This window comes from Tachysurus vachellii, chromosome 7 (assembly GCF_030014155.1).
Source record: "Tachysurus vachellii isolate PV-2020 chromosome 7, HZAU_Pvac_v1, whole genome shotgun sequence".
In the NCBI taxonomy this organism is placed as follows: Eukaryota; Metazoa; Chordata; class Actinopteri; order Siluriformes; family Bagridae; genus Tachysurus; species Tachysurus vachellii.
Window position 1 is genome coordinate 15,073,112 of NC_083466.1, and position 15,771 is coordinate 15,088,882.

The following is a 15,771-nucleotide window of genomic DNA, read 5'->3' on the forward strand; positions in this document are numbered from 1 at the left end:
AGTGTGTAATTGTGTGTGTGATTGTGCCCTGCAATGGGGTGGCACCCTGTTCAGGCCTCTTGCCCTAAGCATCTCCAGGTTCCCTGCCACCCTGTGTAGAATAAGTGGTACAGAAAATAAATAAATGGATAAGTTACAGGTTATGTGAATCCAATATGAAATTCTATGACTTAGCCTTTTTTTCTCTGAATAAACCAAACGTTCTGGTGTGAAATGTATGATTTAAATGGGATTCATTTACTTTAGAGGATCCCTCATGGTGTTACTGTACTGCATAAAATGATATCGTGCACAAATTAGACATTGTAAAAATTCAGTTCTCATTTCAGGTTGTCTTTAAAAATATTTTGAGGTGTCGTTCTGGTGCCCTAGGAAAATATCCTTTTCAAGTCCAGAGTTATAGACAATATAAGGAGCATTAAGAGCATAAGTGTAATCGCCTGACGTGGAGCGCGAGCCAAGAAACATCCTGTCATTCTGCCAGCTCGAGCATCACTGTATACTTGTGAGATACTCTAAACTCTGTGACACACAAAATTTAGGCCAACTTTATCCTATTATAGCCACTTAAAGTAATTAAATTCAGCCCTGATGTAAATAACACCTGTGTATGCTGGAGGTCACGAAATGAAAAGACATTGTAAAGTGATGGTGTAAATTCATAAAGACCATGATTAAGAAATCTAATCATTGCTGTATGAATTTGCCATTTGTTCTGGGTCTTAGTCGTCCCTCTGTGTGTGTGTGTGTGTGTGTGAGAAAGGTTACTCATTGTGGTATTTATTTGAGACAAAAGTCCTAATAAACCACCCGTACCAGTGTGTGTGTGTGTGTGTGTGTGTGTTTGTGTGTGTGCGTGCGCGCGCGCGCGCGCGTGTGGGGATATTGTTTTGAGCGCGCGAGTTCCTGTTCTCGTGACTCGTGATGGCGCTGCCGCGGTTGCTGCTGCTGCTGCTAGAGCTCGCGTTTTACGCCTGTTGTTTCATCTGCGGAATTATCACCGCCGCCTCCGTCACTATTTCTCAGGTAAAAACAAACAGCACTTTTATAAATAGTTAGATTTATCAGTGCAGTTTGTACATTTTTAAAACCATACAGGCGTTGGGACTTAGACAGCTTTGTTGCTGCAGTGCGCAACTTGCGTCTGTCACTATTGAGCAAAAAAGTTTTAGTCAGCACCAAAACTTTCCTTAACAAAGTGACAAAATATAGTCAAACTTTGTAGATTTTTGTCCAGCAATAGCACAGTGTTAATTAAGCTATTATTTTATTATTTTTTTAAAAAGAAACTTTCACCCCACTTTGGATACTTCTGGTACTGTTTTCTTTGCAGATGCGTAATCAATATTTTGTTGATGCGCAGCAAAGGGGACATTTTCAAACTTTTTACTTAAACAAGAAAGCACTCGTGTTATGGAGCCTTAAACTTCATCTTGTGTCATATGACTAGTGAAAAGAGTTCAGGCTTGATGGGTAGTTTTAAGTTCGCATAAGAGGATTAAGCATTAACAAAAAAAGCCATGTGAAAATGGAGGGCAGATTACACACTCCCCTTTTTTTTTTGGAAGTGCACAAAAAGAAAATGAGCAAATCATGTTAAAAATAAGGAAGCCAATAAAAGCAGACAGTGCAACTCGTTTGGTCTCTTCCGCCTCTTCCCTTTGTCATGTGACCGAGTGTCGGTTTGTTCCTGATTTACTGACGTCGGATGAGTAATGAGAAGTGTTGTAGATTTCTCTTTCAAACTGTCAACACAGGAAAGTCCCATGCGTATAGAACCATGGCTTCATGTTACAGTCTTAAACACAACCTGAAAGTAAAATGAAACTGTTTATTATTATTATTATTATTATTATTATTATTATTATTATTATTAATTTTTCATCAAAATGCAAAAACTATAATCCTCATATGATTATTTTCTACAAATCAGTATTAATGTGACACACACTGACTTTCAAATTTACACACAGGGTGATTTTTCAGGGAAGTGTTTGCTGTATGGTTCTGTGCGCTTAAACGCCTCAGAAATTGATGTGAGCTGGTCCAGCGCATCGTCTCTCTGTTACTTTGTGTCAGGCATCTCGGTGTGCGTGGCTGTGTTCTGCTTCTCCACCACGCTCTACTGGGTTTACTCATGCTGTATGGATGGAGAGGTCAAAAGGTGAGAGGCTTATTTGTTGCCTGTTAATAATGAGTCATTATGCAGTATGAAGTATTAGCACTGCCTCACTTAGACATGAAATCTTTTTTAATAATGCATGCAAAGGTTTTAGTAATGTAACTTGTAAGATTGCTTGTCAGTTCTCACATGTGCATGTCTTTCCGCTTTAAGAGAGAGAATATGGATGACTTCCTTACTGCTTGTAAGCGCAGTCTTCCTCTTCTTCCTCCTGGTGACGGGATGCATCCTGAAAGTCGGTCGAGACAAATTTTGTGAATCCGTGATCAAAACGGTGCCCAATATATCCAGGTGAGAATAAGACTTCTCAAATATACATAAACATTTCCTATAAAGTATAGAAGTACTGATGAAAGAAAAAAAAAAGTGCTTCTTGGTCAGTGTAACAGCTGTGTGTGTTTGCAGGTGTGATGCAGCACAGAGCCAGAAATGGAAAAGCCCTTTGATTGGGTCTAGTTTCTATATCAAACTACTCAATGCTGAGGTATGTTGCCACATCTCTTCTGCTTTTACCATCTGAATGTTTGATTGCATTGCCACTTCACACAGTGGTGCCAGATACCAGATTTATTCACATTTCTTCAAAATAACTTCATCTGCCATTTCATGTTTCTTGTATCTACATTGTATCCTGATGAGGATTTTATCTACATGAATTTGGACCACCTCCTAAAGTGGTTTGAATGGAATTTAATCTGAAAATCTGCCCTCTAAATCTCAGCTACTGGTTTCAGCCTGTATTTAATATGAATTCTTTATGTATAAAGCCTTACAACCTTCCACCCTTTTTTAAAAATGAAGGTGTTTTTAGTGTGTTTGGAATATGGTGGAAAGAATATCAACAACAAGATAATAATAATAATAATAATAATAATAATCCATGAAAAGGTCAATTATGAATTAAATGTAGTGTTACTAATACAATTTTTACTTGACTTTACTTGGGATACAATTATTAAAATGATTAAAAACTGTAATTTATTATATTTGCTATCGGAAATACAATTCTGAATTAATGTTTAGTGTGGCTAGTGTTGAGAACTGTGCAGTTGCACACCTTAGACATGCCAAATCCTATTATCTAGTGTTATTTATCCCCATTAACTCATGAGTTTACACAGGTGTGGTGATGAGCCACCCACACATTTACACTCTTGTTAGACTCAGCAGTAATGAGAAAGTTTTTCACACAAGTGTGACAAAATGTTGGCTGCTCATTTTGCCTAACCATTTTACATTTTTCATTATTTTGCATCATGTTTTTCTTCCTTGCTTGCATTTTCGCTGCCTGTTCTCAGGTGTGCTTGGACTGACTCATTTTAACATAAATGTGTGAAAATTTCATTATGATTTTCTTTACCTAATTATTTTTGTATTCATTATCCCCCCTCTCTCTTTCTCTCTCTCTCTCTCTCTCTCTCTCTCTCTCTCTCTGTCTCTTTCTCTGCCTCTTTCTGTCTGTCTCTCTCTCTGTTTGTCTGTCTCTCTTTTTCTCCCTTTCTCTCTGTGTCTCTCCCTTGCTCAGACGGCAGTGTGGGTGAATTTCTTCAGCTGGATAATAGTAGTTGTTCTGGTAGTGGTCCAGCGTAGATGGGGCTCTGACTACAACACTCGGCTAGAGGACCCCGGAGCCAGTCCTTCTGAAACAGAACCCTTCTTCAAACGGCCAGAACACCCCAACTGAACATACACGAGATGGCACTGGCACTGTGGCATGCATACATTGAACACACAATGAACCAATCACAGATTGAGATAAACACCAACACACACACAGATGCAGGCACAGTACTGGTTTTGGCTACCTCGGTCAGTGGTCGTGGTTTTGCTCCCTAGTGATATCCAGGCCATGTTGCCATGGATACTGACCAGCAATTGGCAGCAGTAGCTGGCAGCTAAGAGAATGAGGTTGCCAGATTGGCCTTACTGATTCATACTGATCTAAAGACAAATTAAAATGCACACATCTGACTAGATTAATGGCTACACTTCCACATTTAAATGGATAAGTTTTATGTGACCTGCTGGCTTCAGTCGATGATAAAAGCTTTGGGATGTGTTAAAATACCAGAAGCATTCTAGTGTTGTAGTAAAATATCATAAGTAGATGGAAATTTGAAAAGTTTATTGGTATACTTTGTGCATTTATAAGACTTTAGCTCCACCTGCTGTCAGTTTTTATAAGTTCTTGTAATGAAAATCCAGATGTTCAGCACTTCTAAGTATTATTTATCCACTATATATTTATGCTGTCATATGATTTTACCTATATGCTGAAAGAGTCTTCCTTGGTTTTAGATTAAAATAATGCTGTTAATGTGAAAATATCATTTTTGTGAGATATTCCTTCTGTACATACCTTGGAGATATGTGAGCATAATTGTGGAAAAGCGCACAGTGCTTGTGGGGACATAAATCTGTCAATGGTGTTTGGTTAAGACTTAATGCCAAAACCATGTCATTGCTCACAGCAGTAGATTAATTAGGGACATTTACCTTCCTGCATCCCCAACACATAATGGAAATATGTTTGACTGGCTTGTTATCTTTGAAATTAATATAGTTGTCCTTGTGATCTTTGTTTTTATCTGCCCAGTTGTATACTGTGCCATTCTGAGCTATGTGAAAACTTTTTCCCTGTACAATTTATTGCATGCCAACATACATGTCATATCATTTGGATATTGCATTATTAATTTTCCATAATTTTCTTTTTTAATACATGAAAGCATAAAAAAGCATAAAACCGAAGCCGCTTTACATATTTTATTTATGTCAGTAGTTCCCTGTAGGCATCTGAAAAATATAAATGTAAAAGTAAACTGAATCTCTGGCTCATGAACTATTTTAATAAATTAGATTTAAGTTTTAATTTGTAGTAATTTACATGCATATGAAATATTAGGCTTAGAAGCAGGGTTAGTGACCATGTGACTTCTTACAGGACTTACAGAATTTGTATCAAACACAATTCACCTGCTTTGCCCCTTTATTTTTTAATTCATTAGAGCTTTGGTGAAATATAAACTACCACTGGAATTACATGATTGTAAAATAATGTGGAGAGCAGAGTATTTTCAGGAATAGCCTAGTGGTTCAGGCTTTGATTGAAAAGTTTTGAATTCAAATCCCAGCACCATCAAGGTTCTTGAAGCAAGACCTTTAACATTCAACTGCGCACTTTCCTGCTTTTAGTTTTGGAGAGTGTGTACCCACGATAGCCTCAGATTACTGTTCTTGGCTGACAGTAATGGTACCCACTGTGGTTTCCTTTTGTAGCCCATCAACCTAAAGGTTCAATGTTTTGTGCATGCTGAGATGCTTTTCTGATCACCACAGTTGTAAGCAGTGATTTGAGTTACTATATCCTTCCTGGCAGCCTAAATCATTTTCATTAATAAAAGTGGTCATTTTCCTCTGACCTCTATTAACAATAAAGTATCTACAGAACTATTGCACAAAATGTTTTTGTTTTTCACATCATTCTGTGTAGACTATAGAGACGGGTTTGTATGAAAAGGCCAGGAGGTCAGTAGTTCCTGAAATACTCAGATCAGCCCATTTAGCACCAACAACTATACTATGATAAAAGTAATAAAGATCACATATTTTCTCCTTCCTGATGTTTGATGTGAAAATTAACTGAAATTATTCGTGTATCTGCCTGATTGTTTGCATTGTGCTCCTACCATGTGTTTGAATGATTGAATAACTCCACTCAATTGATGGTGATTTAATTATATTTTTAAGAGAGAAAGCAAGATAAGTGAACGTAAATAAACACATCTATAGGACCTAAGATAATTTTTCCGTTTTTTATTTTTTGGACAGCCTGTTGTAATTCTACTAGCTTCTGTTATTAATTCTATTGTTCTACATAGCTTTTGATCAATTTTGTAAGTTGAATGTTTATTTAGCTCTCTATATGAATTTCTTACAACTTCTTCAGCTATAGGTGAAAATTACAATCAAAATGAACTTACCATGTGATTCTTAACCATTATTATAGCTCAGGCCATCCAAGTGTAAAGCAGGAGCATTAGTATGGCTTGAAGTGCTGAAAAAAGAGGCTTATTGAAGCTTGAAGCTAACAGTAAATTCCAAGGACAGAATTTAATCCTACTCGGCAGATCTGTAGTGGTCATTAACCTGTAAAACGTTTGGATTTGTTCTTTATTGAATTACTTATTTTAATACCTAAAATGGCCACTAGGTGGCTCAGTAAATTGATTTGTGCATATTACACGAGAAAATACAGATGGCCTGAGAATGTAATCCATACACTAACTAACACCAGCTATATATACATGTATATATATATGGCATGTCAAATAATTTAACTACCAAATGAATTAATATGTGATGAAAAATAAAATAAGTAATAACCATGACATAAGACCGGTGCTTTAAATCAAGCAGTCTGGTTTATTATAGCATAAATAATGTCATTATCAGTTATCATCATCGTCATCATCATCATCATTATAATCTCCCTAACTAATACCTATCAAATCAACAGTCTTTGCTACAATAGAACAATTTGAATTGATATTTGAAGAATAAAGTAGCTATTCGCTTGCTAGTTGACTTTATTTATTTTAAAGGGATACTGTATAGCCTATCCATCCATTCCAGATGAACCATACTGCACAATCACTAACAATGTTCAACACGTTCTCCCAGAGTGGAAACTACTGTTTCTTCTGGGCTACACATAGTTTTGGAAGCAGCTGAAGCCGTTAGATATACTGCTTCAAAGTTTTGTCCCTCTCTTCCCCCCTTCCTCTAGAATCCACCCCATCTAGCCACCCCACCCCAAAGCTTTGACATAGAATAGAAATGAAAGAGCATCACACATTTTAAACATCTACATACATAAACACACTCAGCTGCCTTAGTCTTGTATATCAACTCCACAACCACACATAACAATCAGCTGTTGTCTGCACTGGAATGTTAATTAATCAGCACAAGTTTAGTTAAATCTAAACTTGTAAAATGTGGCTGTAGTTTAAAGCCTATACATATGCGGAGCAAAACCTCTCATTTAAATGCTTGTGTCATATCCTCTTTCTGTCATTTCTCATTAAAACTTCAGCGGTAGTCAACATTCATTATGTAGCACAGAACATTCTGACAAGATTGCCTGAACATATTTTTCCCTCTTTTTATTTTCCCCATATATGGGATCACGTAAGTGCTACTAGGAAGTCTGCCTAGCCTGCATGTTTTTAAATGAAAGCATGTTCATTCACATAATTGAGTGAATGACTATGTGTGGATTTGTTTGAACCTCTATTGGTGGAGCTGTAGCGTCTTTTTTTTGAGTGAGAATATGCGAAACTGCCAACTATCGTTGCTTATCCTACAACAAACAATAGAGCTTGAGAAGTGACATATTGCAAGTGTAGTATTAGTCCCAGATGCACAAGCACTAAATATAGAAAGGCATCAAATATACATACAAACATAAAAACACTCAAAACAAATATTGCATGTAGGGCTGAGTGACTGGAAATATGGTGGTGTGAGCGTTTGTGCAAAAATAAAATAAAAAAAGTTTGGTAAAAGTGTGCCCTACAGTATATACAAAATGGGTACAGACTGTGGCCACTGATACATACAATTATTAGCAATCAGTGAGTATTTCTTGGCACACTAACCATTTTCATTAATGATTAGCTGGTTCATGCTCATGTGACACAATAAGAAAGACAAGTATAGAGGCTATAATGGAAGGCAATATGTTGTATGGTTGCACCATAACTTCCCATAAAACAAGGTGTCTATGTGAGGCAAAGTATTTGAGCAAAGCCCTTCATCAGGCAAAACTGGTAATATACTACAGAACAAATAATCTTACTAATATAGCAAATGTACCAAAAACATAATGTGCTTCACTATACCAGTGATGTGATAAAGCTTCCAGCATTAAGAACACACTCCACATTTTTATGCTTCTCATATCAACTGGGTACAGAGCCATTTAATGTCCAGAATATATCCTTCTCATTTTAAATGAGAAATCTTGGATCAAGCTATTCAGCAAAGGTGATACACTTGTTCCAATATGAGCCAAAGCTCCAATATGAGCTCCACATGTTCACCAGATCTCCCAAAAATCATCTGGCTTCAGCCAAGCCTCCACAAACAGCATGCAACACAGAAGATTTTGAGGATGTTAAGACCAGACTAATCTGGATAGACGACGGTCAGAAAACAGGGTTGTATGTTTCTGTTGCTGATAAATGGGATACACTGTAAATTGCAAGTCTGTTGTTAGCACACTGGCTGAGGTAACATTAAGTTACATGCAGAGGTGGGGTGTCTTCCAGAAGACTGTGGTCCATTTGGGTTCCAAGGCTGCAGTTATGGTGATTTTTTTGTACCTGAAGATTATAAGTCTATCACTGGAATTACTTGATAGTGGAAAACCAGAAACAGAAATGGTTGTATTATGATCCAACCCTAGATTTCTGTGATGTATTTACTTTGAAAATGTACAGAGAGATTTTATTAATTTCTTTATTTGTTTCTTTCATGGTCTTCTTCCTTCTATAATATATTTCTTTTTGAAACATAACAAATGGAGAAAGAACTTATTGAATATCTTTTACTTATTTTTCCTGACTTCTCTCTCTCTTGCATAGATATAATGAGTCATGTATTCCAACCTACATAGCTTTTCTACATGACAACTGAGGCTTTCAGTTCCTACTGTCCCTTATACCTCTCTAGGAAAAAATGCTACCTCTGTCTTACTAGAGTCATCCTTCCATTTTCTCCTTTTTCTAGAAGTCAAACTTCTTGTTTATGAGATGTCCCCTCCTGAATGACAACTCTCCTCTCCATGCACAATAAGAACGGGGAAGAAAAAAGCATCCTGATATGTAGGAGGCCGATCCCTTTCGCTTTCTCTCCCTTCCTCCCTGTTGCTATCTTCTGGTTGCTCTGCTTCCTCTTCTTGTCTTTCTCTCTCCTCCTCCCTAGCCACCTGGTTTCCTTGTTCTTCTTCCTCCTCCCCTTCTCCCATTAACACCCCTCTACTCTCTTCATCTTGCCTTGAGCTCAAACCAAGAAATCCCCCACCTCCTGTTCCTGCACCACTCCCCTCCTCCCCTCGTCCTCCTAGACCTCCACCTACACTGCGGGAATGGAACAGAGATGTGGGACGTGTGGCTTGGAGACGACCCAATGAAAAGCCACTTCTGCTCAGAACAAGTCTGCCTGGACCTCCAGCAGCACCTCCTGCTCCGCTAGCCCTCATCCCAGCTACAGTGCCAGTCAGCAAAGCAGCTGTTGGGCCTCTAAGCCTGGAAGGGAGTGACATGCTGCTAGTGGACCGGCGACAGCGAGGGCAGCTCTGGAGCAGGTAGGCTGAGGCAAAGGCCACAGGCAATGTAGGACCTCCAGTATTGGAATTTGCCCCAGGGGGATGGGGGTTAGTACCTTGGTTACCATCTGTGCCAGGATCCATCAGCAGTGCCTCAGAATAACTGGGAACCATCTGCTGATTGCAGCGAATGTGCCACTCAAGTTCCGTCATGTCAACGGTGTTAACCCGGGAAATGGCACGGTAGCTCGATCCGATGCAACCTCCACCAGGTCCATTTACATTCTCATTGATTCCTCCATTGTCACTTCCGTCACCTCTGCTGCTGTCATCTTCATCACCGAACAGCTTTTCTACATGGTAATGCACATATGCAGTGCGATATTCTGCCACAACCCGAAGTGGCCATGACAGCAGCAAAGCTGAAGCAAGCCAGAACACCCTCCTGCGTGCATACCAGGGCTGCCGAGCAGGGTCAGGAAAGGCCAGCATGTGTTCACGAAAGTCTACATTCTTCAGGTGCATTCCCTCCCGTGCCTCCATGTAGTCATCTAAGCCTTCATTTTCCCCAAAGAACCGTGCACGTTGTGTGAGGTAGGCAGCCTCTGCTCGGGCACTGGAGAAACTAAAGCATTTTGTAAAGCGCAGACGTACTGCCGGATGCTCCATGAGGCCCCTTAGCTCCTTTGAGACATCTTTTACACCCAGCCTGGCATAGTCAAACTCTGAACTCGCTGCATGCGTGTTGACCCGTTCATGATACACCTGTGTGGTGGTATATGCATCTCCATTGCGGTAGCGTGTTACCTGTCTGGTTCTTCGCACATAATGGTAGCTGATGGCCTTCCACCAAATGCATGGTGTAGCCTGCTGAAGTCTCTGCACACGCTCATAGACCTCTGCGACCTCTGCTTGAGCCAGCATGGCAGTCTTGGAGTAGCAGTGCCAGCACTCCACCAAGTAGACCACATATAACATGGCCAGAAAAGCCAGAGGAATGTAGACATAACCACTTGAGCAAGGGCTGTCAAGAGCCAACTCATCAGGGCTGTAAGTATTAGCAGCAGCTAAAGTTGTAGACTGGTCTTCATTTTCCAATACTGTAGCTGCAAGCTCTTCAGGTACTGTGAGGACAGGAACCTTGCATAATCCGCACCAGGTCAGTGTGCCAAAACAACCATACATAAGCAGCGTGAGAAGCAGACACTTCCAATGTGACTCTCGACATAGAGAGCTAGCCAGGGACTGCTTCACTGGACGCTGCTGTAAAAGAGACAAGAGAAAAGCAGAAAAAGTAATTTAACATATTATTATGGAAGAAGAAAAACACTCTCAATTATTAACATTATTAGCACAATTTGAGTCCATAAAGGTAATATATTTACATATAGGCATATATACAATACTTGCTTTAATTTTAATGAATAATCTCTTTTGGGTAGATGAAGCTGCTTCTTTGTCAGCATAAAAAGGTGCTTTTAATCAGAATCTAAGGTTCTCTTATTTATCCTTTAAATTAGCCTATTGATGAGACCAATCACACAATTCCCATTCCAGCAAGAGACAGCACATTCTGCTGCCAGCTAGCATAACGGCCAATAATAGTGTTACTCTGATCCCACAGGGAGGAAGAAACAGGGTTCATGTGCTCTGTCATAGCTTCTGACTTATACAGTCACATCCACTCCCAGAGGATTTCTAGCAATACATCATGAGGAAAAATGAAAAATTTGGCAATCAATTATTAACAGCTTGTGCTTCTAAAATTTCTTTTGCTTGCCATGCATCTATTTAAAGACTGAATGTAGTCAAGTGATTTATAAATAGTACAGCATAAATGAGTAAATGTAAATGAGTACAGCATATTTTTCTAAATCAAATAATTAACCAGTCTTGCATAGGTACAGCTGTAACTGATTTTCAATCTTAAAATTGCACAACATTTTGCCTAAAACATACAGCTAAATAATGTTTTTTTAAAACCTAAAAGCTAAGCTGACTATGCACAAATATAATCTTTACTGACAGTCATCCAGCTATATAATCATTTAAATAGTATTATTTTAGCTTCAAGATTCTCTGCAATTTCATGATCTCACCTGAAAGGCAATATGAGGATAGCTAAAATGTTTCAGTAGAGGATATGATTACATTTGCAAAGCACATTGTGGAGGTTAAAGGCACGTATGATTGGTCTTGAGCAGAAGGAAGCCATTAGAAACCATAAACCAGGACCTTAAAGCCAGTATATTCATCATTAATCTAAATGCTTTGTATTACTATGATGTGAGACAGCAATATTAGCTGCATTTTAACCAGTATCCTTGTTACATGTTATTTTTTATATAATGCTTCTATTGATGAAATATTAATGAAAGTAGATGAATGAAACATTTGTAATCATACTGGATACAAAAACAATCACAGATCAACAATAGTGTGAGAGAATAACTGAGACCCACCCACTATCCAGCTCTCACCATCATACGACATTTACCAAACAAGGAGAGTGAAAGCTAATACATGCTTGCTCCCAAAGATGCCCTGCTCATGCTGCCTCACATTTAGAGGAAAGCACTGATGAATGAAATTATAAATTAAAAGCACAGTGAATTGTAAAAAACAGCACAATTTTAATAAATATTCATTTTAGATTCAAAGTGTAGACAGCCTGACAAGCAAACACTTAGCTTATTTAGTTAGGCTAACAAACCATATTTGATTGTATACTTATAGAATAATTTGATGCTGTAATCTCTCACTAGTTTTGAATAGAACTAGTCCAGCACAGTGTATTAGACATGGTGGAAATGAAATAAATCCTTCTCCCTGAATGAGGTGCCGTCATTTTTATAAAATACACTAGTAAGACAAACACTTTTGTGTAAAGTCAGAAATGAGTGAAATGAGACAATAAAGATTATGAAAATATTTAGACTTTTTGTAATTCCTGCAGTTGCTCTGTACTGAATAATAAGCTTCAAGTTTACATTTGGGCTTAAAGTGGGATTCCTATATAGCGCCAGACTAAAGACACTGTCTTTTATTCTGCCACACATGCTGTGAAGTTGCCATGTTACAGTAATGCAAACTGCACTACATGCTACTGTGGGGTGCAGCCTTCTCAGTTTCTACCACTATAAAATCTCAAGATTCTGCATTCTGCAATTGTAATAGGACACAGGAGGTTAGCTCAGCAATTAGGATTTTTCTGTGTGTATGTGTGTGGTTTAGGTGGGGTGGGCAGGATCTGTTTTTATCCACTCTCCAATGGTTGGTGGTCTAACAGAAGTGATTATTCTCTAACTAAAGTCTTAATCTAGCATTAAGCACTAAACAAATTAGAAAAGACATGGTAATGCAGTATTTAGCACAACACCAGAGGTAAATACACACTTACTGTATTAGTGTACAGGGCTCATAAGAACATTGTATATTTTACTATACACCTTATTAGGAACAAATACATATTTACATTTGTAAATGTAACAACAGCCAATCGTGATTCAGCAGTGCATTGTAATAAAAATCATGTAGATACAGGCTTAAAACTTCAGTTAATGTTCATATCCAACAGAAAAAATGAAATGGGTTGCTGCTCTATATTCCCTAAATGGACTTACATAGGCCTAATGACTTTAACCAGATTACATACACCAGGTATGAAAAGGGGTGGGGGACTGTGAGTGGAGGATCTGTATACTGTTTATACTGTTATATCTGTATATTGTTGAGAGAGATTAGAGGAGAATATTCTGTCTGGTTTCAGTTAACAGGAAGTTTATAGTAACTCAAATGATCACTCTTTAAATCCAAAGTGAATGGTTGAAGACTGGAAAAAGATTCCTTTTCTTGTTTAACAGGGGTTGAATCTGATGTGGGCTTCTGCTGTTTTAAATCATCCAGCTCAATGTTTTGTGAATGCTGAGATTAACTATGATTGATTATATGAGTTTTTATATCATTCCTGTCAGCCAAAACAAATCTGGTCATTTTCCTCTGACATCATTTATCAACAAGACATTTCCACCCACAGAGCATTAGCTCACTCAATGTTTAATTCTTCACACCATTCCGTATGGCTTAGAATTTAAATCCCAGGAGCTCATACCAGCTTATCCGGTACGAACATCCATGCCACAGTTAAAGACACAATGATCATAGTTCTTTCCAAGTGTACAGTTTGATTTGAACATTAACTAAAGCTCTTGGGCTGTATATGTATAATTATTTGTATTGCACTGCTTTCACATGATAGACTGAATAACTGCATGAATGTACATGTGTACAAGTGTTCCTAATAAAGTGCATGGACGAATACAGATCAGATTCAGGACTCTTGTGACTCTAGTGATTCAAAAACATGCAATGAAAAGGTTTATAGTTACAAAAAACTATGTAAATAAATAATGCTTATGAAATAAATATGTACTGCAGGGGTCTGTGGAATTTAAGATACAATTAAAAAATGTTTCTCTCTTGCTCTATGGCATCTTATAGATCTGAAAAAACACACAACAAAGTAGTAAGAATGATAAAAAAATAATGCAACATAGAAAAGTAACAAATGCATCTTGTAATATTTATACATTAGAGTGAATAGGGATTACATTCACAAATGTTTTTGACAGAAATAAATAATAATAATAAAAAATCCATGGATGATTGGTGCTTTAACTATTCTGCTCTTTTGGGAACAAATTAGCCTACAGGCCTGAATGAAACGTGAATGCAATGTGTTCTCTGAAATCCTCACAATTAGGTCAGAACTTTTATGGCTTTTATAATCGATTAACCCTGTATGCCTATTAGATTTCAACTGCCCTTTAGGGGAAGTATAGAAAGATTTGGCTATGTGTATGTTTATAAAGACTGAGAGACAGCAGCTGGAGTCTGTCTTCAGCAAAAAAAAAAAAAATCCAGTCACTAATTCGCCAGTGCACCCGTTTCATACCTGTAAGACAGATTTCTTTCTGGCACAAAATTAAGGTCTGTTTCGGGAAAACGAGCAGAATGAACTCGGCATGAGATAATGATGAATAAATACAGCAGCGCATTTGCTCCTAACTGCAATGCAGGAGTGCGATGAGGATGCTGAAGAAGACACGCATCATGAAGCAGTCCGTCCCGGTGTTGATCATTTTAGCTCCACATTTATACCCATGTGACTGATCATCTCCAAGTGATAATGGGAGCGCAGTGAACTCTCTGTGACAATAAAACCTTTTTGGCTGTAATTACAGCCCAGCGTAAATGGCATTAATCGTATAACCCTTTCCAAAACAAACCAATCTCACCTCTTCCCTGGCAGTCCCAGCCAGAATGGGCTCCTCTCCGTCTGCCGCGTCCTGCATTATTCCCGCTCAGCGGACCCTCACTCAGGAGCAGCCCGCTGTTGGAGCGCTCCGCTCCGGCCAGACTCACCCCATCCGCCGCCTCAGCATCCGCGCCAACACCTGTGCCGCTGCGAGACAAACCGCACTGTCCGGCGACACTAATTCTAAATATATAATTCTTTACACGATCCGTAAATACAATTTTTCGAATCGGCCCATTTGTTCCCGTCTATATCCAGCATCTCTTTATTTATAAAGGCGTGTTACTACGAGGATGAGGATGTGGAGGTGAAGCTGTTTACGTCTGCTAAAGGGAGGCGCGGGGGAAAGCTGGGTTAATTAATTAAATAAATTAATGCATCCATCTTCGATATTCAAAGGAGAAAAAACTGCGTATTGCTGCTTTAAAATAGAATCCTTATACAAATTTTCTAAAAAAAAAAAAAAAAAAAAATTACGCGCGGTATTATTTCTTTTCTTTTGCTCTTCCTTCCTTTTGTGTATGATGCTGTTCTCCTTGAGCACGTCATCAGAGGTCTCCCTCCGCTCTCTTCCTGGCCTATAGAGGAACAATAGAGCTAAGTCCAAACCCACATACCTCCCTATAAGGAGGATACAACCGGTAAGTTATACTGACACACTAATTAATAGAGCAGTAGGCGGTTTGGGACGTAGCCACAGAGACTTTCCTATAAATTACTTCCTTCAATACGAGCTAACGTCATCTACCTGTCTAGCGTTTACTCACTGCGACCATGTTTTCCTTACAGTGCACATGCTCAGACAATGTCTTTAGTCCCCAGCACGTTGTGCTTCTTTGAGTAAGAGCACCTTCACTCACCCATACCAAGTTTCTTTCTAATGCCACAGATGAATGCAAATATAAGGAATATAGAAAACACCATTAAGCAACAAAGTGC

The 15,771-nt window shown here is 38.5% G+C and overlaps 2 protein-coding genes across 3 annotated transcripts; one reads left to right on the forward strand and one right to left on the reverse strand.

The window, feature by feature from the left end:
• The first annotated feature begins 888 nt into the window (after positions 1 to 888).
• tmem179ba (transmembrane protein 179Ba) lies at positions 889 to 5,635 on the forward strand. The gene is made up of 5 exons (XM_060874588.1): positions 889 to 1,026; positions 1,974 to 2,164; positions 2,336 to 2,473; positions 2,588 to 2,666; positions 3,708 to 5,635. The coding sequence occupies exons 1-5, from the start codon at positions 925 to 927 to the stop codon at positions 3,864 to 3,866; spliced, it is 669 nt and encodes a 222-aa protein (XP_060730571.1). The 5' UTR covers positions 889 to 924; the 3' UTR covers positions 3,867 to 5,635.
• A 1,347-nt stretch (positions 5,636 to 6,982) lies between these two features.
• Positions 6,983 to 15,726, reverse strand: LOC132848666 (transmembrane protein 151A). 2 transcript variants are annotated; one of them, XM_060874590.1, is made up of 2 exons: positions 14,813 to 15,726; positions 6,983 to 10,778 (listed from the first exon to the last, which is right to left on the reverse strand). In XM_060874590.1, the coding sequence occupies exons 1-2, from the start codon at positions 14,867 to 14,869 to the stop codon at positions 8,994 to 8,996; spliced, it is 1,842 nt and encodes a 613-aa protein (XP_060730573.1). In that variant the 5' UTR covers positions 14,870 to 15,726; the 3' UTR covers positions 6,983 to 8,993. The 2 variants fall into 2 exon arrangements, with proteins under 2 accessions (XP_060730573.1, XP_060730574.1); XM_060874591.1 differs by lacking the exon at positions 14,813 to 15,726 and adding an exon at positions 11,978 to 12,117.
• Between the last annotated feature and the right edge of the window lie 45 nt (positions 15,727 to 15,771).

Excerpts from the sequence above, each read along its gene's own strand:
- tmem179ba (XM_060874588.1), top strand. The coding sequence starts at position 925 with ATGGCGCTGCCGCGGTTGCTGCTGCTGCTGCTAGAGCTCGCGTTTTAC. Across the intron at positions 2,165-2,335 it reads ATGGATGGAGAGGTCAAAAG|AGAGAGAATATGGATGACTT; the intron begins GTGAGAGGCTTA and ends TTCCGCTTTAAG. Across the intron at positions 2,667-3,707 it reads TCAAACTACTCAATGCTGAG|ACGGCAGTGTGGGTGAATTT; the intron begins GTATGTTGCCAC and ends TCCCTTGCTCAG.
- LOC132848666 (XM_060874590.1), bottom strand. The coding sequence starts at position 14,869 with ATGCAGGACGCGGCAGACGGAGAGGAGCCCATTCTGGCTGGGACTGCC. Across the intron at positions 10,779-14,812 it reads CTGGGACTGCCAGGGAAGAG|CAGCGTCCAGTGAAGCAGTC; the intron begins GTGAGATTGGTT and ends TCTCTTTTACAG.